Source organism: Condylura cristata, unplaced genomic scaffold, assembly GCF_000260355.1.
Source record: "Condylura cristata isolate star-nosed mole 26May11 unplaced genomic scaffold, ConCri1.0 scaffold00005, whole genome shotgun sequence".
NCBI classification, from domain to species: Eukaryota; Metazoa; Chordata; class Mammalia; order Eulipotyphla; family Talpidae; genus Condylura; species Condylura cristata.
The window spans coordinates 63,186,654-63,209,168 of NW_004567106.1; the positions used below are offsets into that span (position 1 = coordinate 63,186,654).

The following is a 22,515-nucleotide window of genomic DNA, read 5'->3' on the forward strand; positions in this document are numbered from 1 at the left end:
GAACCCTGCAAAAGTCAAAGTATCTTTTGATCCCATAAATAGATTCCTACTTAGCCAGCATCTTCCGGTACAGACCTTCACAGGCCTGGACAGTGGTCAATGGCCAGAACAACGAACTGGTCTCAAGACTTTGAAGTGGGGAAACAGTGTCCATATTTTACATTAACAAAAATACCAAGGATGCTTAAGTGACTCCCTGAAGTGACTGCCAGACACTCCTCTCAGAACCCAGCTGAGAGCTCCCAACAGTGGAGTAAACACTGCTCACCAGGCAGGGAGCCCCGGAGAGCCACACCTCAATTTCTGTACCCTGTAAAACATTAAGGGGCCTCTGCGAGCAAGAGAAACATGGCTGGTTGGTTGATGTGAGTACCACTGTTACCTGCACACACCTACCAAGAACACTGAGATGGACAGGAAAAAACTTGTCCAACTTAGTTGTGATTTGACCCGACTGTGCACCATGTCATTAAATGCACCCGACTCATCAGTCCGGGGGGTCGTGACAAGTCTATCAGCACTGGGAGGTGGCACTGGACCTGTGCTCCAGCAGCAAAGACTTTACCAACCACTTGGAAGCAGCACTGTGCGTGCCTGGCTGGGCCTAGTGGGGGCTTGTGGCTCTTGGGTGCTGACCTAGACCAGCTCCTCTGGGCCCAGCTGGTGTCACCCTCTCAGCTCTCAGCTCATGGGCATTGTGTAGAAGACAGAGAAGAGATACATCTCATTCCCGATTCACACAACCTTTTCTTGCTAACACTGTGCTGTAGAGACAGGCTGCAGGTTTGCTCGAAGCACATAAGGGAAGATGTGGAAGCATGACTTCTGCACAGGAAAGCAAGCAAGCCCGCTGTAGAGGCTCGGATCACAGAGCACTGCCCCTTCCCCAGCACAGGCCTGGGACTCACTGGCTCCTAATGATGACACTGCAGTGTCCGATGGGCACATGGGGGCACAAGGGTAGAGGAACAGGGAGGAGGCACAGATGACAACTGGCACAGCAGAGAAGCTTCAGAACAGCAACCAGAGAGAGAATCTCAATCGAGAGCACGGCTCTGAGCCCTGGTGACTCGGAATTCAATCAGCAATACTCAACATTCAGGTCAACCAAATGGGAATAAAGTGAACAGGCTGTTTGGTGGTAGAGAACTGTTCTTTTTTTCTATTGCAGGGTCGAGGGGTCCCTACTCACAGTCCACAAATGTTGGCCTATAAAGTCAGGAGTAAGCTCAGAAGTCTCCTCCTTTTGAGGAGTCTCTGCAACATGGTTGGTTCAAACTGGGAGGTGGGGGGGGGGGAACTCAGCATTAACAAAAAGGACAAGGGCCAGCCCTCCACTAACTACAACACATGTTCCAGCACGCCTCACTTCCTCTTGTCCTCTGCGTGAGGCTGGCCTTTCCTGGCCCCCAGGTTGTTCCACACTTCTGTGTACATCAGGGTCCCAATGAAGACGAACATGGTGCCCAGCCAATGCCACAGAGTGAAAGGGTTCTGGAAGTACCAGATGGAAAAGATGAGGCTCACAAACTTGCGCAGGGTCACAACCAATGTGACGGTGAGGGAGGCACATTCTGTGGTAAGGATGAAGACACCCCGGATGCACACGTACCTGGAGGTGTGGGGTTAAGGTGGTTTTCTGTAGCTAATGACAGAGAGCGGGGGGGAGTGGGGGGGGGTGGCAGGGGGACCTTCTGACATGGTTCCTGGCTTCAATGTTCACATTCTAAGAACCAGAAAACATGGGTGTGGCTACAGCTGTTCCTCCCTGGTGGGACAACTTGTGGAACTCCTGTCCTGCTAACCACGTGTGGATACAAACTTGAAACTGCCTAAAACCCTGATAATTCTTAGTCTGGATTCTTCCACAGGTTACAACGGTCACCCCCCTAGTCAGGACATACGTATCACTCAGTTGGGGGCTCACACCCACCCTCTCTGATCTGGTGCCACACCTTCCAGAAAGGAACTCAATTGGGCCAATCTCACCATATGGTATGTTTCACTGTTTCAGAGACTTCACGGTTTGTATAAAGGACTTAGTTGTTCAAAAGAACTGTTTAAAATTTACATTTTAATAAATTTGAAACTTCCTTCAGAATTTTGTGACAGCTAGTGAATTAGCATAGAATTGTAGAAGAGCCCAGGTAGAACTCAGAACATGTGTGTGACATGCTCATACTTCATCCTCTGCCCCAAGCATTTCCTCTACAGTCTCTGAGACCCGCTGACTGGTCTATAGCACCAGCTTCGCTCTGGCGAGCCACACGGGCCCCTGCAGAGATCTAGCTGAAATGAAACCCACGTGACTGCCCTGTTAGAGAAGCAACATTCCTACACCAAACTAACACAGAGGAACCAAAGGATACTGGGTGATGACATTCATAAGGAGGTAGAACCACATGATGGGCACTGTCACGCCAACAACAGGAACTTGGTATAATTCTGCAGAGAGGAAGAGAGGGGAGACAGTCAGATCACTTCAGTCAGATAACATTTCCATCTTTGTGAACAAAGGACACAGACTGAACATAACAGAGACAGCAATGCTACTTCCCTTGCAGACAGAGCTGGACCAAACACACATTATTTGCCTTGGTGCCAGACTACACCAGCTTCAAGGGCTATTAAATGAGTCTCTTAAAACAAATCACAATTTGTTTTAATTTTAAAATAAACTGTACCATTTACTGACGAGGAGCCCACTTTACAAAGACAGACAGTGAAGCACAGAGAGGTTCAAAATGATATGTTCTTAACTAACAACACAAGAGGAGAGATAGCTGTAACTAAAAACCATTTGAAAATACGCTCAACCCTGCAAGGAATCAAAGAATTCCCAATTCAACAATATGATACCATTTCATAGTGACTACCACGTATGGACAGAACTTCCATATGGCAAGTTGGAAATGGAGCTGGGAGTATAAATTGGCGCTGTCTATAAAATTTAATTTTCTAATATTCATGAAGGGGTCACAAAAGTACTGACAATCATTCTTAGGAATTAATCCTAGATAATTTAAAGGAAGAACAAATTTCTTCATTCACTGTAGTACTAGCAATAACAAGGACTAACTGAATAACTCTAAATGTTCTATATAGAACAGAGGCTGTTTAAGCAAGGTACCTAAGCTAGATGAGGTGTTACACTTTTGATTTAAAAAATCATCAAGATTATCAAAATAACATTAAGGAAAACTTAGAATGAAGACGAGAAAACACGAATAAAATTTTATCTACATAAAGACTACTAGGTGAGAACTTGTGTAGACAGGGTCTGGAAACTAGTACAATTAAATTATCTGGTATATAGGGCAATGGAATTATAACTTTTCTTCTTTTCAATAACTTCTTAAGTTAGTATTTTATAATGAGGTTTGCACAGTAAATATTTGGGAGAGAAACAAAATATCCAAGATCAAAAAGAATAAGGACACGGGAATTGTTGAAAATGAGATTAGTACTGCTACACACTGTTACACCGTATTGTGGTTTTGAAATTAAACAGCCTAACTTAAGGAACTCTAACAAAGTGAGCCGAGTTCTGGTTAGCAAAGGAATATGAATTTTCTTTTGGAAAAAAAAAAAAAAGCCCTATAAATAAATATAGTTTGCTATAATTTGCTATGACCATCTGTCTGGAACAGTGGGAAATCCCAATAATCTGGTACTCAACTATCTTGATACACAGCAAGCATTAGAATGAAAAGAAAATTAACAAGTGTTCTTCCTGCTTAACCACTTCAGAGAGCTACTGAATCAATTTGCTGAGGAAAGAAGCAATTAGAATGGCTAACACTTTTTAGTGGGCTATTCTGCTCTGAGAAATTTCAAGGATAACAGGTCCACCTGAGACATTTAGACAAGCAAGGAAAAAGAAAAAGCATGTATGCTTAATGTAGGGATGATTCTAAACAAGCTGAAGGCAGATTTAAGAAAACTGTAGGTTACTCCCAGCCCTGAGACTTTTAGAAGAAGTTTCCCGGTCACCAAACCAAAATCAACCTCGGCACCTGGTAACAGGGTTTGTTCTGTCGCCCGCTGCTATGTGGAGACATTCAGAGACTTTGACAAGCCCTTGTCAAAAATCAGAAATGGCGCTCGGAGTAACTCAGAGCCTTAGGAACGCCCTCATCTCCTGTGCTCCTCACAGGGTTGGGGAGGCGGCTGGAGAGGTGTGCTGCAACTCAGAGCGCCCCGGCCTCCCAACTCGGCAAACAGCAGTGCCGCTGAGCACCTGCTGCAGCTCCACACACACACTGGCCTTCAGCTCCAAGTGAAACTGTGTGATTTAAAGACCCTGGTCTGCTCCTGTGTGCTCAGCATCTGGACAACAGGCCACACTTTTTAGGAGATCATCAGATCTCATAAATAATGTCTTTCAATAACTGGAAATTTATAGCTCGTTTATTAAATGGCCACTTAGAAAAACATAATAGTTAAACTCACACTCTGGACATCTGAACAAATTTGGCTTACTCCTGCACCTAGCTGACCGGTAACTCGGAAACCAGCCCTGTCGTGGCGGTTGCTTCCTTTCTGACTCCAGGGACGCTCAAATGGGTCTGGGAGCAGATCTGCTTTTCACAGCAGCCGAGGAGGAACGGGAGCAGAGCAGCGCTGGGCTGGACGCTGCCTGGGTTCTCGAGGCACCGTCTCTGCAGTGCTACTGCTATTTGTTTGCAATCTTAAATCCTCCAACATTCTACACTCATTTGCAAACATACAAGTTCTGAAGCCAAGCAGGAAAATTTGAAGATATTATCTTACTTCATTTGCAAATAATTGAGGCGTGCCTGTAAAAGCTTTTGCTGCCCAGCTGGTGACTAATGGCACTGTGTAGTCCTGGGAGGTGGTTGTGGGTGCTTTGGACAGGGCTGGTAACTGAAATAAGATCATGAAAATAAACAGTGGCCAAGGGAAGAGTAACACTGAAACTCTGCCTCAGAAACTGCCAGGACATTCTACTGGAGAACCCCAAACTCACCAGACTTATTGAATAGAACTGCATGGTCATAAATATCAGAAGCCAAGAAGATGAAACCAGGAAGTGGAAGGGCATGCTAGGGGAAGAAATATTTCATATAAATTTAAACGAAACAACATTACAGAATAATTAGAGTAGCTTTACAAAGGCTGAAAGTTTTACATGTCCCCTGACAAACAACCATCAAGAAAAGGAAGGCAGTAGTAATTCACTACATTACAGGCATCCAGGCTCTCACCCCAGGATGGCAGCCAGACCCACCTAGCCTGGACTACCATTCTGGCCCTTGGGGAGCCTAAGGCTATCACTTTCCTCAACAAAAGGGAGTGGGAGACTTAAATCGAGGCATTTGGCCCAGAAGGGTTTGCTCTTTTTGAGAATGGTGAAGCAAGTATAATGGATGTGCAAATCATAAAGAGTGTGAAGGCAGATTTCAGGTACTTTTAAAAACAAGTGGCAAAGGAGACTCAAGACAATACAAGGTGAGGGGAAAGAAATGAAGACAAGACTAAAAAGAGGAAGAGGAAGAAGAAACGGCAAAGAGACCCCCCCAAGACTAAGGTGCTTGGCAGAGACCACCCACCACACCCCACAATCCCAAGGAACCAAAGCTCACGTCTACTGAGCAGTTGTCATGTGCCAGGTACTGTAAACCAAATAAGATGTGTCTTTGTTTTCAAAATTCCCAGACACACTGTGCTGTAACTCCAATTAAGTATCTCAGAATTGTTTGCCCGCAGCCTCAGGACAAAACATTGGCTGTGGATGAATCTCTGGGGTTACTGAGTCCAGCAAACTGTATCACCCTGCCACCCTTCCAGGAGGAGCTGTGCTTTGGGCACTGTCTCAGCTGCAAAAGGGAGGGGGCAGCGGAAAGCAGGAGGAAGCGGCTTCAGATCAGCAGTTTAAAACAAAGCAGTGTCAGCATACATAGTTAGCTAATTCAACTCTCCTTGGACAAAGCCCATCTGAAGGACTTCTCCCATTCTGTCCTCTGAGCCCTCACTTGCCAAGGCCCGCCTCCCAGGGTTCGGTGCGCTGCAGCCTATTGGTCTTTCCTAGGTTTCCATATTCCATAGCCTAAATTCCTCTACAGGAACCTGGAGGGGAAGGTCCTGCCCCTGTGGGTAGTTCCTGGCAAGCAGGACCCTTTAGTAGTTCACATAGCTGATCTCTTGTCATCTTGGGCAGACAACTGTGGCTGCAAATACACATGTGGCCTAGTAAAAGTACTTCAGTCTATGAACTACAAAAACTCATTGGTTAATAAACTGATCCAGAACTGACTGGAAATAACATGTTGCCACTCGGTGATTTTCTTTGCCCCCAGGTTAAGCCATCGCTTACATTGTAAAACAAAGCCTCCTTGGAATGTTTCCCAAACTGTTTGTATAACGTCTCCTGGAAAATACCCATCCTTGCTGACATGAGAAGAGCAAAAGTCAGAGCTCCGATACCTAGAAAACAAACATCGGTTACCAGGGTCTGCATTTGCTAATTTGCCGACACTAATAGTTGTCTAAAGGCTGGCAATATGTACAAAACTTCAAACAAAAATCAAAACCAACCACAATATTACTGTCCAGTCCTTACTGATTGTTTTCTCTCCGGACATGTCTGCATCTGTTTTTTTACTAAGACAGCGTCAGAATAAATACAATTTTATATGTTGTTTTCATGACTTTTTCCCTGGACTTTCATTTTTTCAAAAAGATGATTTCATGGCTGCATGTCACCCTACCATGTGGATGGAACATACTGAGATATCTTACAAGATGAGGACAGAGATCAGTTAGATAACTCCCAATTATTCCAGGAATATAATCAATGTACATTCTTGGGTATAAATATTTAAACCAAACATTGACTATTTCTTCAGGATAAATGCTCATAATTGAAACTGCTGAGTCAAAAGTTGAGACATATAAAAAAACTCAATACATAATGTTTTTCCCAGAAAGTCTGTGTCAATATACTATAAAAATTTACAAGAAAATGACTATCTTACTGTACTCTTAGCAGCAATAACAATACTCATTTATTATCTTGCCAATATAGCAAAGCAAGAAATAAAAAGATACTGTTTTGGTTTTGCATTAGTTTGATACTAAATTAGTGAAGTTAAACACAAAATTACTGACCCTAAATTTTGTTCCCCATGAACTATACGTTTATACCCTCTGCAAATTTTTCTTATTGGCTATTTATCCAATAGCTCAAAAAAGATCTATGTGTACAATGGCAACTGAAAGGGAAAAAGTGTCAAAGGCAAGAAACAAGAATCTAGCCTTTGTCCTTGCCTTTCCATTTAATCAGTCTCATTCTGAAAGTAGCTGGGCTTCACCCCGTGTCCCACATGAGGACAAAGCTCTATAGGAGTTGTCTAATTAATTCCACAAAGAGATACCTTTGTTTAAAAAATCCCCCAGCAGACTGATGTCAGTCGGGACTGGGAACACTGCCCCATGGAACAGCTAACTTTTGAAAAAAATAAATCCAAGATGTAGAAAATTTCCTTGAAAATGTAAAGATTCGACTGCTGAAATGTGTCCTTTTTTGTAGAAGTTTCTACTCAGCAGACGGATCAAGAAACAGGAGACACAAGATCTGCTCCCAGAGTGTGACGGGCAAGCAGACAAGTGCCTTTCTTCCTAGACCAGTAGACCAGTGGTGACCTTGCAAAACACAGGTCCAGGTCCCAGAACACATTCCCAGGAACGTGGGCATTTTCTTGTTTCATTTCTTGAACACTGAGGCTGAGAGACATATGATCCCAGGTGCCTCTCCCTTTCAAAGCATAATTTGTTTAGCCAAAGCTTCTGGCCAAGAAACATGTCCCTTAGGAGAAAACTCAGCAAACAGAACTACAGAGGCAATTAGCTTTCTCGTAATTACTATACTTGCCTAGTAACCACCACGCAAATGCCTGGAATCCATCATTCTCACTTGAGCTGGACTGCGAAGTCTAGGAAACAAGGAAAATGATTAGGTCCGGGGACCAGAACGTAACACAAGGTGTTTAGACTCAAGGGAAACAATTTCTTCTATTCCACTCTTTCAAAGACTTGAATCCTTATATTACATTTAAGCATTTAAATTTATTTTATCCCACTAATAAGTGGCTGGCCCCTAAGCCCCCATGGCAAGCAGTGAATAGAAATAATTTGTGAGTGATTCTTACCACCTGCTTCGCGGACATGAAAGTGCAAATAAATATCCCCACAGACACCAGCGCAATGGAGGTATACTTGAAGACACTGTATCTGCACAAAGAAGAACAAGAGCACCTCAGGAAAGCAAGATGAAAGGCCCACAGGATGCACACACAGCTATGCAGGTGAGCACCAATCCCCACGATATGGCCCAGGGGTTCTGCCCATCCCAGCAGTGTGCATAAAGTTCTGTGCATAGAGGATCAGGGTGCCGATGGTTTCGAAACAACACTCTCCTGGGCGTTGTTTAGAACAGTTTGTCCACCCGTTGACTGTTTCATCAGGAAACAAAACCCAAAAAAGACGGGCCAGAGGACACTCCATCCTTCTCTTAAGCATCCAAATGAAAACCAGACTCAGACCTTAACTGGCCTGTGCCGCTTCCTGTTTTGGGGGGCCCAGACCGGCATGTGAAGACATGCACCACCCAGAGGAGGAACACAAGGCACGTACAAGGAGCAGGATTCCTAACTCAGAAAATCATCTCACTGGCCATTTTCAAGGGAGGATTTTTTTGTTTAGTCTCCGAACTTCTTAAATATTTTTCAGTGTTGGCGTAGTTGAAGAAAGGCGGGAATATTAGACTAAATCAAACTGTTAGCGGTAGTAACAACGATGTTTCACATTAACTAAAACAGCATCATTAGCTTCCCTAGCAGGTTCTGGGTAATAAAGCAAAAGGCCTCAGGCAAGAGAAAAGAAATTAAATTTACAGGATGGATCATCTGAGTTTTTCTAATCAACTACTTTGTATAGTTCTGGTCACAGGGTCTCTGATATGGCTGAAAGTACTGGATAAGTGGCAAAGTGGGGAAAATGGCACCAGAGAAGGGGTGGCTGGGGAGAGCAAGCATAGGAAAACAAGGGGTCGCTTCAGTTTGGAAGGGTCAAGATGGACAGGCTTGTAACTCAGGCCAAGAAGGATTGAAGGGCATGGCTCAGGTAAAGCCAGATTTGATCTTCCAATCCTGGAATGAGGAACGCACATGACAGGCTTCTATCCAAGGAAAATAAAAGATGATAACAAGTTATTAATTCACCACATTAGTAAATGTACAGAAATTCCTGTTCTCCTGGTGATATACACTGACAAGTCAGAAAGCTCACCCAGAGAAATTCAAGATGAGATGTCTCCAGGACTGTGGTTATGGCACGTGGGTGAGCTGGTGGTGGGAAGTCCCCGGGGATTACAACCAAAGTGAAAACAGGCACAAAGTGAAGAATGATGTTAAATAAATAAATATATTTAAATTTTTTTTAAATGAGGTGTCTCAGAGGTGCCTGGCTTTGGAGGGTCGTGCCAGGAAAGCACATTCCTTTTCCACAATGTTCTTTTGTATTCCTGTTATGAAACTAAATCAAAGGCTGGCAGGACTGTGTCGTCCCAAGGTGAATTCTACGCTATTCATAACTAGGGGTCACGCCCAACACAGCCAAGAATGTGCCGCTTGTCCGGAAATGCACCAGAGATAAGGAGACAAGGAGCCTCGTGAGACGGGCCAGTAGCCCTTGTAAGTCACAGCCGGGAATGTAAGTTACGTTCCCACATCTGCATGAAGAGCTACTGTGCAGGCAGGTACCGAATACTAATCCGGGGCTGATAACTGTGTTGAGAAGATGGCATCGGCGGGAGCAGTCTGGAGCTGGCAGTGAAGTGAGCTTCCTCTGAGACTTCTCGACTGTGCTGTCGCTTTCCAAGCTCCTGCTCCCTGGGAGTCAGGAGTGGGGCTCGAGAGAAGGATGGGTGACAAATTCGAAGAAAAACCCCAGGTACTTGTGATATTTCTCCTGCTTCATCCCAAAGAGAGCTTAACTGTCCTGAGACATGTCACTCCATCTTTCTGGCCCCTAGGGCTACTCAGGAACTGTTTTCATTATCTATTCTTTCCGCATGTTGTATTGATCAGGACCTGCCTACGGGCTCTGTCCCACCAATTTCTATGGGGTTGGAAATCTCTGGGGTCTCCAGGATGGCTGCCAGTCGTCATCTATGGCCACCAATCACAAAGTGACTGGTGAAACTGAAGCGAAATATTTAATTCCATTTCTTTGTAAATTAATTCGAATTGAAATGTCAAATAGTCATAGGAACTAGCAGTGATCGCCATCCAAATGGGTCAGTGAACTTAAGGTCAGCTGGTTTCGTAGGTTAATATAATAGTAAAACTTCAAAAATGACCCAGGCTAGTTAGTTGTACCCAGAGAGACCGCTGCTCCAGCATTCTGGTGGGTTCTCCTCTCTGGTCACCTGTCTCAGGAGTGCTCAGCATCCTCACACAGAGAACTAAGCGACAAGGCTGAGGCCCAGAGCAAACGCATCACCATGAGAGAAAGAACCAAACGGATCTGTAGAGGGAGGGCCAGGTTGCTTCCCCCACATAAAATACAGGTGGGTTGTTTACCTTTTCTTCAAAATGATAATTCCTAGAATCATGTTGGCAATTAGAGAGCCCTGTAAATAGAGACAACAGAGATTTAGTAACCCAGGGGGAGAAAATAATGTACTTCAAGGAATGCCCGAACACGGACAGGGATAAAACAGTGGGAAAGGGGGTTAGGATGTGAAGTCAGGTGTTGTTATTACGGAAAAAAGTATGAACCACAAATATCTATCAAGTAAAACAATAAAAGTTTCAAGAGGACAAAGAATAAAAGTGGTCACTTCTCAATAATCAATGATAGCTAAGCTAGGGCTCAGAACAAATGATAGATGACTTTTTGTTAAATTTTCCATTTATCTAGCTTATCAGGGTTTTTGATAAGCTTCTCCGCTCTCCTGGGGTTACCAAGAAAGGCCAGGCAGGGGTCTCTTCTCTGGAAGGGCTCCATGCCTTGAGGGCCATCTTAGTCATGACAGTGGCTTTGTAACTGGAAATTATAGTGGCTGTGATATTTTCCAACCTTTGATTTAACAAACTCAGACCACACAGAAGTGTTGCAATTCCATTTTGCATACTTCTGCAATCCTAACCACATTCCCCTTGTGGTCTTTCCTGCTCTCTGGGGAACACTGTCATATTTATATTCAAGTCAGAGCTCTCCCTCCAAACGTGAGATGAAGACGACAACCTCCACCACTCTGGGAGAATCCCTCCTTTCATCCAGAATTTCTTTCTCTAATGATGTTGTCTCTGACTAAAAAAAAAAAAAATCAGAAAAGAATCCATTTCATATACTAGAAGTAAAAGGAACTCTATGGAAGAAGCTAAAGGAAGTGATGAGAAACAAGTACAGTAACATTCATAGCAAATGTAAACCCAAAAATCCACCAGATGAAGGAAATTAAAGGTAAAATCTGTTGCCAAGGGAATTTTAACTTTCCTGTTCTTAATGACCCATAAGATCTCAGACAGATAAACACAAGCCACTCCTCCCTACATTTCTCCTTTTGCCTAATTCTCGCTGAAGCCAGCCTCGCTCTCTCCTTCACCAGACCAGCTCTTGCCCCTTCAACTTCATTGATTAAAACGTGTCTGGTTCCCATGTCTTCAACCTACCACCTAGGGGTATATTTCGGAGGAACCTGAGAGGTGCGGGGGGACTTACAGATCTAAATATCATATGCAGGGGCATGGCGATATTGAGGTTCAGGGCGTAGTTGTTCACCACACTGACGGTGAAGAACATGGTCACCATGATGGCGTAGTACCTGAAAGGCAGAGAAAACCACACATCACACAGAAGCTGCCAGTTGGAAGACTTGGAATATCAAGTGTACCAGCAAATAACTATCCTTTGCTTAGACGTATTTTGTTTATTTTCTCTGTACTGAGACTGTGTTACTACTGTAAAGTGAAGTGAAATACTTAGCACATATTAAAATACTTCACAAAGTCAATCTAACATGGAAAAAGTTGAACTAGATTCCATTTCAAGAAACACTGTTATGGTATTTTCAAGCCTATTATTTTAGTACCTTTCAAGCAACTTAAAACCAAGTTGCAAAAAAGTATTTACCTGCTAAAAATCAAGAGGTTGTGTCAAGCAAACAGGTAACTTTTAATATTCTACCAGTTCTTTGTATGTAATTTTCATATATTCTTAAAGAACTTGAAAATGGTTATTAATCTCATACAGTTCTACACTTCTTTGCATGATTAATTTTCACTATTTCTAAAGTATAGATTTGTTAAGTCAAGTGTTATTTTTAACTGTTAAAAGTAGCCCACATTCTGAACCAGAGGCCTTAAACTAATGAGGACATCACATTACTGGTACAGAGTTGTATTTAAAACCAGGCCCCATTATTTCTGAGAGTTTATAGGTCTTCAAATTATAATAAAAATGTAAAATAAAAAAATCAGTAACTCAAAAACCTAGAAGATGAAAAGACAGATACAAATAATTATGAACAAATAAAATAATTTGAGAGTATACTCATACATATGCATGCTCCCACTTTCACCTAGAAAAATCCTTAAGATGCATTTCACACACATCAGGTTCAGCCATATCAAACTGCCACCTTTTTTGTAAGGCAAAAATATTGAACATCAGCAATTTCACCTGATTCAACCCAATACAGTAGAAAGAGGCACAACCTAGTCAAAAGAAGATAAACACTGCAATAATTGAGTGAAAAATGAAGAGCAAAGGTGAGTCAGTGGAGCCATAGTCCGGGCTGCTGATCATTAGATACAGGTCCCCACCTTTTCCTGCAGGCACAGATCTGATAAAGGGGCGCCTCAAGCCATCTTCCCTGAAGGGACCTCCTTTCCTCTGCTGTTTGGGTAAAGCGCCAGGCCTCACAGGCCGGCCTGCAGCGCAACATGAACAGCCTGGAAAGTCTATGGAGCCTGACGATGTAGAACATGGTCCTACCCACAGGCAAAGACACTAGCAAGGATGATTTCACCGCCTCTGAAGAGTAGCGAGGTTTCTGCTGTGTTTTCTTAGCCCTGTCTTGAAAACCTGCAAAGATGCCATTGGAGGTAAGGAGAGCTCATCAAGGTGCTTCAGGATAATTAATTGCAGCCATTCCACATTGCTGCCTACATAGCACTGGAGAGAAGTCAGTCGTGGGGATGAGAGGCGTGAGCAAGATTTTAATTAAGGCTTGCGAGACAGAAAACACGAGCCAGCACAAATGGGACACACGAAGGGGCAGTTTTAGGGCAAGAGCAAGGGACTGTCAGAGAGGGCGGTTTGGGTTTCTCTGGGGACCTGAAGATGACCCACAATGCTTGCGAGAGGGGGTGTCAGGCCACAACAGAAGGAAGCTGTAAGGGATGAAGAGGGGTGGCAGGAAGTCAGTCACCTGGGGTACTACTACAGCTGTGTGGCGAGAGGGAATGTTCCCAGAAGGGCTGGCGAGGAAGACACTGGGAAGAGAGAGTGGAGGAAGGAAAGGGCCAGAGTGGTGGAAAATGTGGAGCTTCTCCTGTGATGTAAGTGCAGGCCTGGGAGCAGATCCTAAAGACAATGAAAAACAAAAAGTATTCAGAATATTTAGCATCACACTGGGAAATCCAAATGTGTAATACTAACAGCAAATTTTAGCCAGATTTTCCTTAGCAGCCTACTCAAGAATGTCACAATACCAACAGGGATGAGGCTTGAAACGGAACAGAACTGAAGATGGCAAAATTCACACTTACACGGACAGTTGGCTCATGGCAGAGCAGCCAAGAGGATACAAAGGCGAAAGAAAGATTCAACAACTATTACCGAGAAGGCCGATGTCCACATACAAAAGGATAAAACTAGATCACTCTCTCACAACAATTAACTCAAAATGGACAAAAGGCTTGCATGGAAGGCCTGAAACCACAAGACAGACAGACAGACAGACAGAGGGAGGCAGAGCACTCTGCGACTCTGGCTTCACGGGTGCCGGTGGGGACGCGGCGCCAACAGTGCGGGGTGGTAACAAAAATAAAGAAACGGACTACATCGAGCTACAGGGCCTGTGCAGAAGGAAACTTAGTCACTCAAATGAAAAAACACCCTATGAGTGGGAGGAAACGTTTGCATGCCATACATCAGACAAGGGACAGATACCTAAACTCACGCAACTGAACACAAGAAAACACAGGCATAAGAGCTAAACAGGCACTTTTACAAAAAGACATAAAGTGGCCACTGGGCATGTGCACAAACGTTCACCATCACTTCCCATTAGCGAAAGATAAACCAAGCCACGATGAGATACCCCTCCAACCGCATGAGATACCCCTCCAGCCGCATGAGATACCCCTCCAACCGCAAGAATGGGCGGTATCAAAACGACCCAAAACAGCACGTGTTGGTGAGAATGTGGAAAGAGGAGCCTTCAGACACTGCTGGTGGGAATGCAGACTGATCCAGCCTAAGGAAAATAGTTTGGAGTTTTCCAAAAATATGAAAAATGGGACTGCTACATAATCCAGCTATTCCATTCTTCCATAGCTATCTGAAGATTAGAAAAACACTAATTCAAAAAGATGTACACACTCCATTCTCCACAGCAGCATTTCTGACAAAAGTCAAGTTTTGGAAACATCGTAAGTGCCACTTAGCAGGAGTGGACTTAGAAAATGTGGTGCATATACACAGCGGAATACTACTCGGCTATTAAAAAGGAATAAAATGTGGCCATTTGTGACATCACCAATGGACCTGGCAGGGATTATAAGAAAAGTCAGTCAGAAGGAGAAAGGTCAACATGGGATGATTTCGCTCAGATGTGGACCAGAAAGAAACAAACCATAGGAACAAACAAAACTAAATCATAACAAACCCTAGAAATGTGAGCGCAGTATTGAGTTACCAGAGGTGAGGTGCTGTGTGGGAACAATGAACTACAGTGGAGGCTGAGTGAGTGGTGGTGGGCGTGGTGGTGTAATGGTACCTGCAAATGTATGGGCCTCTACCACAGGAGGGTAATAAACACAGTGTTGTAACCCACTACTACCTCAACAAAAATGGTTTTAGAAGTACATAAAATAAAAACAAATTATAACGAATGCTAAGTAATATAGCTTGGTCAGGCAATGGAGTAGTTTGAAGGTTAACAACTGTCAATTTTCAAATAATTTTATGACCACATATATATGTATATATATTTATGGTAATTCTACCATCTAGGACTTTGTTCCTTAATAACTCAAAAATTCTGTGGCAAGACTTTATGTTAAAAGCAGAATTGCCAACAAAGAGAAAGGGATGAGCTTGAATTGAGCCTTCAGACAGTCAACCAGAATGTACCTTTAAGGGGTTAAGAGAGCCCACCGGAGACCACCCACAAGTGGATGGGTCGCCCTCCTAGGCGAGTCTCTCCAACAATGCTGAGCTGTCAATACATCGCTTTTTTTCAGAACAGTCCTGTCTTCCATCTGGCCCAAGTATAGCCATGTGAACATGTACTAATGGACAAAGATCTGGACAGTAACTTTGCCTTGGCTTGTCATTTTTTTTTTTTTTTCACTTTTGAGATTGTAAAACTCCCTTAACTTTTTCTTCTAATTGAGGTAAAACTAAAATAACAAAAACTTACATATCATCCATTTTAAAGTGAACAATTCAAGGCATTCAGCATCCTGGCAATGTTGTAGCACCATCACCTCTATTTCTTTCCAAATGCCATTTATTTTTTTAAAAGAAACAATGACACCTCTCTTAGCACATATGAGAGCCTTCCCAGAAAGAGTGCAACATACTGACCTAGGAAAAAAAATTGTGAGTATACCAGGCCTCTCACTGCCTACATACTCACACATGGTTATGGTTATTTAAGTAGTGTGGCAGAAATTCTATTAAAAAATAGGCACCCTGGAGTTTCACAACACTTTAAATTCGGAAAATGAATTATTACTCTACTGATCTTTGATACAAATCTTACAGACTGACACTTCAGCTTCTTTTTATACAGGTACCAGGAAAGCTTTGAACTTCTTTTTTTATATAAAAAAACAAAAGTTAAAAGAATTCAGTGTGCCTTACCTTAATGGGATAGCAGGCTGCTTTCTTCCCAAATCAGCTTCAAAGAGGAAGCCTTCCACAGCAATAAATAAAAATTGGGCGAATGTCACAATGTTCCCACATCCTGGATGCCTCCTGGGGTGTGAATGACAAAAAGTCAAAAAGGGCATAACAAACTGAGATGAAGGACACTAAGACTTGTCAAGACAGTTCTGGACAGCAGGCAGAGGGGCCAGCGTCTGTGCCTTACGGTCCTGTGTGAAGTTTTCACTCGATCACACACACTGAGCAACACACATCAGAGAAGAATGTCCGCTTTTAAAATTTCACTCTCGCTAGGTGTAGAAGAGCATGAGTGAGAATTGCTCTGATGGAGGGGAAATGTCTGCCAGTGGCCCGTGGGGTGACTATCGCACACTGTTGCCACTACTCGTAACACAGGGTTTGGAATATACAAGGCACTCAGCACATCCTGGTGGAATGCAATCGAAGCTCTTTGGTGATCTACATAAAAGTAAAGGGCTGTCAGGAACATCTTTACAAGGAAAAATTCCTTCAGACAGCCTCCTTGAAGCACTCTGAAAATTAGTTACTTAAAATGGTTCTGGTTGTCTTGGGTTTGTTCTCCATGGGCTCTGTTCAATCACTGGAAGAAGTCCAAAAAGAACTGGACAGTTGCTTTTAGCACTTCTTATATTCAGGAGACAGGATTAAACATTACAGGAATCCATAAATAAGCTGGGAAGACATTTACCTCATCAAGGAGCTAATTAAAGCCATTAGCCTAAATTTGAGCGACAGGAACAGGGACTCTTGATTGTTCCTAGCACAGTGCCTTTGAACTCTGGGCAGACTGCTTTTTTAAAGCCCATGTATCTGGGCCCTCCCTGGTGGTGCAGCGGGTTTAAGCATAGCACTGAGAAGCTAAAGCCACTTCAGCATGAGTTCGATCCCCACCCCGGAGGTGACCCACACAGCACAGCAGACCTCTCCTGTCTCACCAGCTGTTCCCCTCAGCAGTGTACTTCATCGATCAGCCTGCTCTGCTCCCCACTCTGTCTCTGGTGAAGCCTCTCACCACCCCTAAACCACTGACCTGTACCCCAGTTCTGTATGCACAAATAAATAAATCTTTAAAAAAAATAACCCATGTGGGTCCTCCCTGGTGGCGCAGCGGGTTAAAGCACAGCACTGAGAATCTAAAGCCGCTTCCCCATGAGTTCGATCCCCGCCTGCCCCGGAGGTGACCACATGGCGTGGCAGACCTCTCCTGACCCGCCCGCTGCTCCCCTCAGCAGTGTACTTCGTCGATCTGCCTGTTCTGTTCCCCGCTCTGTCTCTTGTGAAGCCTCTCGCCACCCCTAAGCCTCTGGCCTGTACCCCAGTTCTGTATGCACAAATAAATAAATCTTTCAAAAAAAAAAAATAACCCATGTATCCCTGAGGAGTTTCATCCTCCCAGCTCTGACTGGATAAGCTTGGGGCAGGGCCTTGGCTTCTGTATTTCCAAGAATATTCCACTTGATTCTGTGCACAGCCGGAATTAAAAACCACTAGAGCAGTCTGGGGAACGGGTGGTAAAGGGTGTGTGCAAGGAAGGTGCGGGTAATTCTTGCACACTGACACAGGAATGAGAACCGCTGAGCTCTCTGTCAGCAGTGGCTATAAGCGCACAGTGATGTGCAGGGTCCAGCCCTGTTACTTACCTTCTGACAGTAACAGTTAACTATGTTATCTAAGTCTAGTTTTCTTTTCTTTTTTTAAAGATTTATTTATTTATTCATACAGAACTGGGGGGTACAGGCCAGAGATGCGGAGGGTGAGAATTCACCAGAGACAGAGTGGGGAGCAGAACAGGCAGATGGAGGAAGTACACTGCTGAGGGGAGCAGCGGGCGGGTCAGGAGAGGTCTGCCGCGCCATGTGGATCTCCTCCCGGCACGCGGGGATCGAACTCATGCGGAAGTGACTTAAGCTTCTTAGTGTTGTGCTTTAACCTGCTGTGCCACCAGGGAGGGCCTACGTCTAGTTTTCTTATCTATAAAGTGGGAACAATATTAGTGCCACCTCACTGGTTTGTTGTAGAGGAAATAAGCCAGTCCATGAAAAAACACTTATAAGTATCTGCTGGGGGTGGGGGCGGAGAAGGGAAGAAGCAAAGACTTCTTGGGGGCTAGGAGTTGGGATCTTGTCTATTTGGAAAGGTCTTCAATCTTAGTAGCCCTTTTAAACACAGTATGTTGACCAATTTTCCTCACCTATAAAGTGGAAGGCACATGTTTTAACCTTGTGAGAACTCCATGAGAACGCACGAAGGCGGTTCACCGAGGTTCCTGGCTTCCCCTTCCACTGGCCTCTTTACCAAAAGCAGGGGCCAAGTCAATGAAAGAGCAACTATGGAGAACTTTCTATACATGATGGTAGGCGCCCGCTGGGAGAGCCCCAGTGGGACCAAGCCCCGGTCCCTGTCCAGGAGAGAACACAGAGGCACCACCTGCAATGGGAGCTGTTCGGAACCCAGAGAGGGATAAGGATGGCGGAAGGTCTCGTCGCCACGGCCCGACCCTCTGGGCGCAGCGACCAGCCTCCCTCAAGAATGGAGCATGCGCAGGCGCCTCACTTTAAGCAAATGTGAGCTGGAGTATCAGGGTTATGCAAGATAAAAAGCAGCAATTTATTTCAAACAATGATTCACTTTCTAAGTGAATTCTCCTTTTAAAAAGGCATCACAATTTTAAATGTTATCTTCCTTGTATGGAAGTAGGTGTTGTTATGCCAATTTATCACCAAAGGCACTCTTATTACTTTTATTTTACAGTTCGGTGGCTTCAGTTTATTTATAGAATTGTGCAGCCATCACCATTATTAAGTGTTAAGACAGTACCAGAAGAAATTTCCTCAGGACCCAGTCCCCATTCCATCCCTTAACGACACTCATCGGCTTGGCCCCTATTTCCACACAGGATTTTTAAACGTCCCTAAATTCAATTTAAAAAAATCACCTTTGAGAGCTTTTCAGTACATATTGTTGTAAAGCTACCAATGTGTCTATTTTATTTAACTTGGCATGTGACAATATCCAAGGAAAAATCTGACTCCTTTGGCCTAAACCACTTGTTTTCTTGAACTTTAGTCCCCAAGGATCATTCACTGCAAACAGTTCCTACAAGTCTGAATTCTTTTTGGGCAAGAATTCAATTTTTTACTTTTTAAAACAGCAGTAAAGAGAAAGACTTGGGCAGATTATGCCTTTCACGTTTCTTCTTCTAGATTTAAGGAACTTCCGTACTTGAGTCAATGTTCAGTACTTAAAACTAAAACGGGAAAAGGAAATGTTCCGGTTGCGTGCCTGATGGAAGACATGCAATGTGTCTGGCTGGTTAGCGTGTATGAGGCTCCTCTCAGGAGGGCCATTGAGTCACTGATTCATTACTTCCACCTGCTCCATGCACTGTACTGGGTTTTACCTCTGATTACAGGTCTAAGCATAGGTATGCAAATGAGAAAGAAGAACCAAAATTTCTTTTTCCTCTTGGAGAAAATGGCTCCCAATGTTCTCCTCTGCCTACAAGTCACTTTAGCATTTCTATTTATAGGGAGTGCTGTACTTGCACCTGTTAGGATACCTACTGGTTCCCATGAAGCCATAGCAAAAGGATACTTCCTGCTTTATACAAATTTATGAGCTTGCCATGATGATGTCCCAAGATGATGTCACCAATACCGATAAGGCTAAATCTATAAAGAACCTTCAAGACCACGTCTTACTCCTACTCTTACTTTACTGCTCTATAACATGACTAACCATGAACCACCCAAGCAAGTCAGGTCTCCGCTGCTATACAGTCTGGTGGGCAACTCTTTCAGTGTATCCCCATTTATGAAAATCCCACCACCATATGCAAAACCCAACTTACAAAAAGAAAAGCAGGAGTGATAATTTATTTACAGATGATTCTACAAAAAGCCTCCATCATGCACCAAAACCTCCTGTGAAATTAGATTATCCATAAGTTTTCAGGAACACAAATTTCTTTCAACACAGAGATACTGGTATCAAAACTAAAGTTGCTAAAGAAAAAGGGAAGCTGGCTGAGTGGACCTTGGCTTTGCACATGCATCTCGTCCAGCTCTTCACATCCCCTGAGGCTGTTAGTCTCCCCTACCCGGCAGTTGAGACAACAGACTGAGTGACATCAAGTAATTTTGCTGAGGACTCACAACTAGTAAGGAGGTCCTTTAGCTGTTAGCATATTCTGAGGTTATACAGCCTTTGGTATGATTTAATGGCACATTCAACACAAATACTACACTATTGTTCTCTGACCTTCATTCCCTTAGCTGACCTGATTTTATCACTTTAAGACTTCTGAGTCAAGTGCCCTTCTATGATTCCACCACAGTGAAGTAGTTTTTATTTTTCATTTTTATATCCCTTACCACTCACTTCCCAGAATGACAAATGACAGGTTTGTATCAACACTTTGTGCATTAAAAAAAAAAAACAGCTCTGTAATATCAGAAATTAGTCCTTAAGTAAGTCAGTTGCTTCAGAATAGCTTAAGAAAATAAAATACATTTTTCTACAGGAACTGGGTGACAGAAATCAGGTTGCTTGAGTTCAAAAATAACAAGAAAATTGAAAACAGGTAGTGAATTAAGAGTTTACAAATCTTAGATTCCAGTTCTGGCTCTAAAACTTGCAGAGAGTAAAAGACATCTAAGTTCTCGGGAACTATTTCACTTCCAGTAAGACAGATAATACTTGACTTATCTCACACAGACAACTGTTCTGACAGCCAATGGCGATGATGTGAAATTCAGAAACAGCAGTAGGCAGCACAGAGATCTTTTACAACTGGGAAAAGCACAGGTGACTTGAAAAGGCCACACAGGCAGTGGGTGGGACGTTCGGGATTGAAACTGCTCGCTTTGAGATGTTGAGTCCCGAAGTCTCTTCCAGTCCACCTGCTGTCTTTGCAGTTAAGTTTCTACCCACTGAACTTTGTACATCATTGCTCTACACGATTTGCATGCCACCCCAATGAGAAGAGCCTCGTTTCCTTCGGAAAAGTGTCATTCTCCAGAGCGCCAAATGCAGGCTTCCCACAGGAATGACTTTAATAGCTTAAAGCTGGAAATGCTGTCGCAGGGGGTGCTGGCTGGAACTGCATGAGTAAGAATCCGTCCACTACATCACTGAGCGTTGCATTTGGGTGACAATTCACAACCATCTCGGAGGCCAAAAAAAATGCTCGCGGACCGCTTTAACACAAATAAAACTTTTTGCAACGTCCACAAGACGGGACTGCTTCCTAGGCAAAGGCACACAGGTGACATAAACAGGGTCAAGAAAGACCTGCCACCACCTCCCCGCCAACCATGGACCAGTCACGTGAGAAACTCTCCAGGTTTCCATTCCCTTGTGTGCGAAAAGGGGTGACGACAGCACCACCGCCCCCCCCCCCCGCGCCCCGGAGGACTGCCCTACGTGAGGTGCGTGAGACTGCCGGGCGGGGGCGCGGACCCCGCACTGGGGCACCGCCGGCGACTCGGGGGGTCCCGGGCGGGGATGGGCACGCCCTGCGCCTAGTGAGACCCAAGCACTGGTTTGCTGGAGAGTCCAGGCGGTGTCCACCACCGCCCCCCCCCCCCGCTGGGGAGAAGGGAGGGGCTGTGTCCTGCCCGTTGGCCTCACTCGGCTCTCAGACTGCATCTCTGAAAGGCCTCTCTCCTTTTTGGTTCTCTCTCTGACCTGCTGTCTGTCTCTGTTTTAATCTGTATTTGTATTGCTCTGTTTCTTTTTGAGGATTAAAAATCACTGAGGTGAAATTTACAAACGAAGATTACAAATGAGCCGCTGTGCAGCGTCTGGCTCGCAGAGCCTGGTGCCTGCAGCTCGGCCACCTCTCCCCAGCTCCATGCTGTTCCCCTCCTCCTGCGCCTGTTCTCTGTGTCTCCCTCTTCTGTCTCGCTCTCGCTCTGCTTCTCTTGCTCTGTTTGGCCTTGTCACTCTCCTGTCTCTCCTCCACTGCCTCTGCTCTCCTTAACCGTCCCGGGCAGCCATCTTCCTGGCCGGCATCTCCTCGAGCGTCCCTTCCCACACGTCCCGCTCTCTCCTTCTGAATGCTCTGTCTTTATTCCAGGCCCGGCCTCCGTGGGTCCCCCGATGGAAGAATCTGTGGCCCATGCTGTAGCGGCAGTGGGGGGCCGCCTGTACATCTCAGGGGGCTTTGGGGGAGTGGCCCTGGGTCGGCTGCTGGCCCTGACTCTGCCCCCCGACCCCTGCCGCCTGCTGCCCTCGCCTGAAGCTTGTAACCAGTCTGGGGCCTGCACTTGGTGCCACGGGGCCTGCTTGTCTGGGGATCAGGCCCACAGGTAACCATGGTGACGGACGGGGCGTGGGTGGGTGGTG

At 44.6% G+C, this 22,515-nt stretch overlaps 1 protein-coding gene across 1 annotated transcript in view; it reads right to left on the reverse strand.

Annotated features, from left to right (window-relative positions):
- Positions 1 to 1,134: 1,134 nt before the first annotated feature.
- The window catches only part of SLC35B4 (solute carrier family 35 (UDP-xylose/UDP-N-acetylglucosamine transporter), member B4), a 21,918-nt gene continuing 537 nt past the window's right edge, over positions 1,135 to 22,515 (reverse strand). The window contains exons 2-10 of the mRNA XM_004677058.2: positions 16,123 to 16,236; positions 11,749 to 11,851; positions 10,605 to 10,654; positions 8,172 to 8,253; positions 7,895 to 7,955; positions 6,338 to 6,447; positions 4,991 to 5,066; positions 2,370 to 2,445; positions 1,135 to 1,612 (exon numbers count right to left, since the gene is read on the reverse strand). Of these exons, the coding sequence (XP_004677115.1) occupies positions 1,366 to 1,612; positions 2,370 to 2,445; positions 4,991 to 5,066; positions 6,338 to 6,447; positions 7,895 to 7,955; positions 8,172 to 8,253; positions 10,605 to 10,654; positions 11,749 to 11,851; positions 16,123 to 16,236 (919 nt within the window). The 3' untranslated portion in view covers positions 1,135 to 1,365. The remainder of the gene's footprint in view (positions 1,613 to 2,369; positions 2,446 to 4,990; positions 5,067 to 6,337; positions 6,448 to 7,894; positions 7,956 to 8,171; positions 8,254 to 10,604; positions 10,655 to 11,748; positions 11,852 to 16,122; positions 16,237 to 22,515) is intronic.